This window comes from Pyxicephalus adspersus, chromosome 7, assembly GCF_032062135.1.
Source record: "Pyxicephalus adspersus chromosome 7, UCB_Pads_2.0, whole genome shotgun sequence".
In the NCBI taxonomy this organism is placed as follows: Eukaryota; Metazoa; Chordata; class Amphibia; order Anura; family Pyxicephalidae; genus Pyxicephalus; species Pyxicephalus adspersus.
Genome location: NC_092864.1, coordinates 502525 through 510266, shown reverse-complemented (window position 1 = coordinate 510266; position 7742 = coordinate 502525). Strand labels below are relative to the sequence as shown.

Genomic DNA, 7742 nt, shown 5'->3' with positions numbered 1-7742 from the left:
GCAGAGATATAAAGTATTGCAGGCACCATTTGTTTTTTCATGTAGTGATGACCTTCTGTGTTCGGTATCCTTATTTTAGTTCAGTCTGATCCCTTTATGTCCCTGATGTACAATGGGTCTGCACTGGAATACTCATATTACAATGTACTCTAACAGTATGTTACACAACAACAGGTTCTCTTTATAAACTTGTCTTCCATATTTGCTTCTTCCAGATTGGCTTCTTCAGGCGCCATTATAAAGAGATGCTGGAAAGTCCTGAACACATTATCATGGAAGATGAAGCCGCAGGGGAGCCAAAAGCCCCCCTGGTTCTGGAATGATGGACTCCATTCAATTTACTAAAATTCATGCACATAACTTGTGTGTGAGATAAAGTTCATTTTCTTTTTTCATACCAATCAATGGGGGGCCAATCAAAGGGGGGCCAATGTCATTTTACCCAGTCACTGAGCACAGCTCTTTCCAGAAGATTCCAGGTATCAGCTCTCCTGCGGTAATTTATGGCCGCCATTGTGCAGCAGATCTGGAATTTATGGCACAGAAGAAAAGCACGGACCTTCAGAAATGCAGAAATTCCCTTCATATCTTACAAGTCCACAATCACTCAGAAACTTTGCCAAAACTCCAACAATCAGAAGTTCTTTCATCTAAGTGGACCCAGCAAGTCCCAAACTTACCCCAGGGTTTCCCCTTGTACATCACATGGGAGCAGATCCTCAGAACAGGAAAATGTATGAATCTCTGATTATCAGCCTCAGAATGGAAAGTCTCCATTAGATGGACATCCAACCCAGGAAAGATTGATTCCTCCTCAGTGATCTCCCCAGGGGATGAAAAGGTTTTGCTTTGATTTAACCCAACATATTGGACAGAAGCAGCAGAGTAAAGGAGTCTCAGTTTCACCCAACTTTCACCCATAGGCTTTGCTGCTTCCTGATGATCTCCTGTGGTCCATTATGGGTTATGCAGTCCTCCGTGTCAGCCCCTCCAATCCTCCACTAAGCATTAATGACGTATAAAGTTGTATTCCTTGTATATAACATTTCTTGTCAGAGTACACAAAGTGAGGAACCCAATGTGCAGAATTACCTTCCTAATAAATCTTCCCGTAATCTGTTCTTGTTTCGGAGGAAATTGGAGGCCAAGCCACGTTGTAGTTGGATGAGATAACATTTGGGATATCACAGAAATAACTGGCAGTTTTCCCACCCGTGGAGGCGACAAATATTCAGGATTATAATAAATACTCATATTGGTTTCTGATGATATTTTATATAGATTTAGAGAAATAACAATTGCCTCTTGTGTGACACAACAAGGAAAGGGGAAGTACCATGAGGAATCAGATTGTGATGTTTTCTATAGAATATTGTCACAATGTGCACAATGCCAATGTGTGGGGGGGGGAAGTTATAATATTCCCCAGTGTTTAGATGAATGCTGATCCGGGTGAATGTGTAATGTTTTTCAGACAATCACTGTTCTATCCGTTTTATTGTCTCTGGAGGAAGTTCATATCCACAAACATTAAAGCAACTAAAAACACAAAAATATTTTAACACATTCTTCCTCAAAACAAATCCTAAAACTTCATATGTCAGGCTCGGCGGATCTTCTCAGACCATTCAATGTGCAGATCAGCAGAAATCGTCACATCTGCAGCTACAGAGCAACCACAGGAAATATAAAAGTATTCATCAGCATATTCACAGGCAACATTCATTTACATCATTCATGTGAAATGAATCTGGGGGAATATAAAAGGAAATATGCAGAATGATGCAATGACATGTGAGGATCATGGGGATAGTTGTAGAGGATGATGGGGTGAAATGTGGATTAATATTATTATTATTATTATTATTAATCGACATTATTTATATAGCACCAACATATAGCGCTGTACAATAACTAGGGGTAACAAATGGCAGACAGACACAGAGGACCCTGCCCCGAAGAGCTTACAATCTAAAAAGTGGGGATAGCAGAACAACAAATGTGTGTCACTGATAGCAATGGAGCACAGCAATGGAGCCATGATTTGTATTAGAAGGGGGAGATAACAGAGGAAAGGAGAAGGAGCAGGGAAAAGTTGCCTTGAGACTTAGCTCTGATGAGGACATTGGCCACTTTAGTAAGGGATGTTTCAGAGACTTAGAAAGGAGAAGGTTGTGTATGGAGGGTAATTTATTGCCAACACATCGGGCATTTCATAGATTGCCAGATAAAGGGGGTGAGAATTTATGGGTAGGGTGAACGGGAATGAGGTTAGGAGGAGGGTGAATCTTGGTGAAAGTGTTGGGAAGGGGGAGGCTGTTGGGGGGGGGGGGGGGCAGGATTGGGTGAGTCACCAGCCAGTAGTAATAGAGAGAAGGTGCAGGAGCACAGACAGGGAAAGATGGAGAGTGAAGGGGCAATGGGGTTATTTGTAGAGGATGATGGGGTGATACCAGCTTACACTCTAATGCCACCCCACAATCACATACTTTTATTATCAGTGGGTGAATCCATAGAGCATAGGAAGGCGCGTTGTGTTACACATTGACATAGCATTGACACAGTCGGATTAGTTTTTGCAGAAGTATTGCATACATGACTTTACGCCTCCTCTGACTTGTGTAATACATTAGAGGGGGGTCACCTTCAGCAGAATTCACTCATTTACAAACCCTGAAAGCTCCGCTAAGGAAGATGGAGAGGCAGCTGCACTGCATGATGCTCTACCAAGGTAAGTGGATTCAGAAGAGGTGAGCAAGATTTGTTTGGTTACTGTGGGTTACTACATGCTATAGGTTCTAATGGGAGGGGTGCTGTACTCCATGTCATTTGCATCCCACTGGACACAATGTCATCAGTCCACTGGGGCCGCTGGCATCCCATTCAAGATGGTGGCACCCAGCAGCCTCAGAGTGGTCTCAGGGTTTTGGAAATCTACACACAGAGCTGAGATTTCAGATAGGCAATTGGTGGGGGTGCCATGGGGACAACAAGAACTTTTCCTCTCTGCGACACCATGCACATATCCTCATAGGGACCCCATGCACATAATGCACATCCACCAATTCTGACCAATTCATATGTTAGGGTCACACTCAGGCACTCACACGTCACATTCTACACATTCTTCACATCCTCACCTTCTATACAGAGATTCAGCATAATGATATTTATATTTTGGCCAGAAAACATAGAGAAAAAGAATGAGAAAACAGAAATAAACAACAGGAGATCAGAAATATTTATTGCTCCACAGTTCCAATCAGAGATTGGTCCAATCAGCAGAGTCTCTGATCTCATGATAATGTTAGAGGAAATGTCGCTCGAGCAGAACAAGGCTCAATATATACAGGACACACAAGGATCTGATCTATGAGGATCCCAATAATTAATTCAGGTTTACGATGCCTCTACATGGGGAATCATTATAATTCATTCTTAGATTAATAAGAATATCAGATGAAAATCTTTCTGTCCGTTGCTTCACAGCCATAGATAAACATCTGACAAGGAAGGGGCACCCAGTGCTTATGGAGGAGGTGCAAGACTGACCAAACGCAGAATCATTTTCAAACCAATAACTTCCCTGGCCATGAAACCAAAGCCATTAATAGTTGTTTGTGAGCAGAAGAAGGTTCAGATTATGGAGGCACTAAATGTGTCCTAATTACAATATCTCGATGTCTAGGAAAATATATGATATCTGACAACAGCCAGGCGACCCCAATCCCAACAGAGATTTATTTCCTCCTCCCTACTGAGAGATAAAATAATAACCTGAAGATCTGAAGATGGTAAATCTGTGTCCTAGAGAAATATGGAAGGTCCTCAGAAACTGGCTTGCAGAATGTGCTTGGCCATTGGAAACCTTTCCAGCCCATCTCCCACTTACCCCCCAGACATTGCCTGAGTGGGGGATTCTGGACGACCCATCCAAAGAGCTCCTAACTTCCTTTTACCAGCAGAGACCTGGAATATGCTAGGAGGGTTACAGGCAGTGATTGGCTTTACATCTGAGCCCCAAATTCTGACTTCTACCAAAAATCTTTTTATCTCTGTACTGTCCGAGTTACAATATTGTTGCATCTTCTTTCATCATTTTTCTGATTTATTTGTCTCCTCCATGACCTTCCATCTTTTTTTCATCACATTTTATTTTTCCAATAATTTCTCATCTCTTTTATAATCTCCCATTACCTCCAATCAACTCCAAAACCACCACCCCACATCCCCCTCCAACTCCTCTTAACCAACAACATATCTCCCCCACCCAACTCCACATCTCCTCCACCTCACATCCCCTTCAACTCTCATCTCTTCAACCCACACCTCCTCCACCCAACCCCACATCCCCCCCACCACATCTCGCCCACCCTTGATCCCAACCAACCCCATCTCCTCCACCCCGCATCCCCTCCAACTCATCCTACCCAACCCCAAATCCTCTACCCCACATGTCCTCCACCCTAAATCCCTTCCACCCAACATCTTCTCCACCCAATATATCCACCCCATATGTTTTCCACCCCACATCTTTTCCACCCTTCATCCCTTCCACCCAACATCTCCTACACCCCACAAGTAAAGATATGGATGATATGGGAAGTGATGGAGGAGAATGGGAGGTGAGGGAAGGGATGGGTGATAAAGAAGGTAACATCAAGTGATGGATGAGATGGAAGGAGATAAATATATTGGTGAAATATAATTGAATATTTAGAGGGCGGCGGAAGACATGGTAAGGCAATGGAAAAGTAAAGGAAATGGAAGAGATGGCAGAATATTGCCTGTGATAAAGGAGATGGAAGGTAACGAAAGATATAAGAGGTAAAGGAAGACATGGGAATGAATGTAATAAGACATGAGGGGTCAATAAAGATGAGAGGTGGTGGAGGAGATGGAGGAGGTAGGGAGGCAAAAGAAAAGATTAGAAGTGATGGGACAAATGAGAAAAGATGGAAGATATGGAAGACAACAGAAGAGTTGGGAGGTGGTGGAGTAAACTGATGATGATGGGTAGGGATAGATGGAGGGTATTGGGAGGTGATGAATAAGTACAGATGGGGTTGGTTGGGATCAAGGGTGGGGGAGATGTGGGATCAGGGTTGGGTGGAGAAGGTGTGGGTGGAAGAGATGAGAGTTGAATGGGTTGTGGGGTGGAGGAGATGTGGAGTTGGGTGGGGGAGATATGTTGTTGGTTAAGAGGAGTTGGAGGGGGATGTGGGTGGAGAAGATGTGGGGAGGATGTGGGGTGGAAGGGATGAGAATTGAATGGAATGTGAGGTAGAGGAGATGTGGGGTTGGGTGGAGGAGGTGTGTTGTTGGTTAGGATGAGTTGGAGGGAATGTGGGGTGGAGGATATTGGGTTAGTTGGGATGAGGAGTGGGGGGTGTAGGGTTGCGTGGAGGAGGTCTGGGCGGAAGAGATGAGAGTTGAAGGGGTTGTGGGGTGGAGGAAATGTCGGGTTGGGTGGGAGAGATATATTGTTGGTTAACATGAGTTGGAGGGGGATGTGGGGAGGAGATGGGGTTGGTTGGAAAGAAGGGTGGAGGAAATGTGGGGGGGATGTGGGGTGGAAGTGATGGAAGTTGGGATGTGGGGTTGCATGGATTAAATAGTCACTGAAGTACACAGACGCGGATGCACATCACTCTGGTCTCCATGCTGCATGCCGAGCTGTGACGTACGGTGACTTTTATGGCACAATCAGTTGATGTAAGTCGGTGACTCATTTCCCCGAGTGCCATGTGGCCCCAAGCGCTGTGTCACCTTGCCCCACTTCCTCTTTATCCTCCCCCAAAATGTATTTCTGCGCTGTGAATCAGTAAACCCATTCATTGGACCCAGATCTGCTATCTCTTCTATAGGAAATCTGCAGCCAAATTCACTCAACATTACTGTTATAATTTAATATTATTAAACAGGATTTATATAGGGCCAACATATTCTGTAGCGCTGTACATAAATAGGGGTAGCAAATGACAGACAGATACAGACAGTGACACAGGGAGAGTCAGGAATCTATTCATTGACTGACCATTTGATTGTACAGTCACCTTCAGATCCACCAACAGCAATGTATTTCACAGATTGGATATGAATTGGATAGTTTAGCAGAGCTCACATTACAGGATTGTACAATCTGATTGTCACAGATCAGCGTTACTCTTGTATTCCTCTTTTCTATCGTAGTGCTCTCCTCTGCCAATGCATTCTTCCTGGACACGGAGCACCCAATCATCTTCCAGAATAAGGACCCAAGCTTTGGATATCAGGTGGAGCAGATGGGTAGAGGGTGAGTGTGTGACAGGTCCTCTTTTAGGTTCACAGTCCATTTAATAAAATCTTTACATTTCTTCTCTGGGAGTTATCTCTTCTGATAGGAGGATGAGGAGAAGAGACGTCCCCCGCGGTGCCATCAACCCAATCTGACTGCCCCTCATGGCCAGAATAACTGGGGTAATTGGGGTCAGATGTAATAGCTGGGCTCTCCCCCTGGGTTGGGTAATGTGTTGCAGCATCTCTGAGCATGGTGATAATAATATATAATGGTTGCCCCATGATGTCATTGCAGGGTGATAGTCAGCGCTCCTCTGCACCAAGAAACAACCAATAAGACGGGACAATTATATCGCTGCAAACCCGAGACAGCCAGCTGCTCCCCCATCCCCATCCCTGGTAATCTCCATTCTGTATGCGGATTTATATCTGCAGAGTGATGATGTCATGACGTCACATGACTCCTGATGATGTCATCTCTGTATTGCAGGATCTCCGGATGATATAAAAATGTCTCTTGGGCTGTCTCTGGCTGTAAAGCAAAATCCGCCTCAGCTTCTGGTAGGTGGCTTCCCTCTGACAGACATGTGACATCCTCCATGTTGATCCTATTCATCCCCTGTGTCTTTCCCCAGGTGTGTGGGCCATCCCTGCAGAGAACGTGTGGTGAAAACATCTATGTGAACGGGCGATGTTATCATATCAGTGAAAATCCACCAATCATGAGATCTCTGCCCAAATCTCTGCCAGGTAACCCCAATCCCAACCTCCTCTGACCAGATCACATCCTCCAACCTCTGGGTGGAAGAACAGCTGACATACCAAGGTCTTCCAGACTTCCACCCCATACAGGTTGGGTTTTATCCATGATTGTCCCTGGTGTCTCCGCAGAGTGCAGTGTGCGGGGGTTGGATGTGGTTTTCCTCATCGATGGATCTGGAAGTATAAAGAAATATGAATTCATATTGATGCTTCGATTTATCTCCAGAGTCATGAAAGCCTTCCAGGATACCGACACCAAGGTGAGGAATGATTTGTCCCCCCATCGCCCATTATTGGAAATATTCCCAACTGAACATGGAAGGTTTGTTTTAGGACTGACACCCCATACATACAGCGGTATCTACACCTCTCTGTCAGGTATAGTCCCGGTACTGAATCCACACCTACAGCCAGCACATTGATGTAAATATTACTTCCCCCAAAATCAGCTCAGTAATAATGGGGCCAAAGCAGCCTGAGGAGTCCAATCCCCTCCCCCCATGTATAGTATCAGTATAGTAATAATGTCATATAATTGTGGCCTAGATATGTTCATTTCCTCATTTACCAGACCAACATCAACCAGATGTCAGAAGAGTCAGGAGATTTCACTTTACCCCAACCCAAGGATCCCAGCACACCCAGGCCTTCAGTGGAAAATAAATAGAAATATTTCTTATTGTTTGAGTTCTGGATTTCTC

General features: G+C 44.5%; 2 protein-coding genes across 2 annotated transcripts in view; both read left to right on the top strand.

The window, feature by feature from the left end:
- Window positions 1-7742, top strand: part of LOC140334661 (uncharacterized) — an 83631-nt gene that overhangs the window by 62280 nt on the left and 13609 nt on the right. The window contains 1 exon segment of the mRNA XM_072416900.1: window positions 216-321. Within this exon segment, the coding sequence (XP_072273001.1) occupies window positions 216-321 (106 nt within the window).
- The window catches only part of LOC140334793 (integrin alpha-D-like), a 6598-nt gene continuing 1297 nt past the window's right edge, over window positions 2442-7742 (top strand). Inside the window, exons 1-6 of the mRNA XM_072417035.1 lie at window positions 2442-2731; window positions 6193-6295; window positions 6575-6678; window positions 6770-6840; window positions 6915-7029; window positions 7171-7301. Coding sequence (XP_072273136.1) covers window positions 2695-2731; window positions 6193-6295; window positions 6575-6678; window positions 6770-6840; window positions 6915-7029; window positions 7171-7301 — 561 coding nt within the window. The 5' untranslated portion in view covers window positions 2442-2694. The remainder of the gene's footprint in view (window positions 2732-6192; window positions 6296-6574; window positions 6679-6769; window positions 6841-6914; window positions 7030-7170; window positions 7302-7742) is intronic.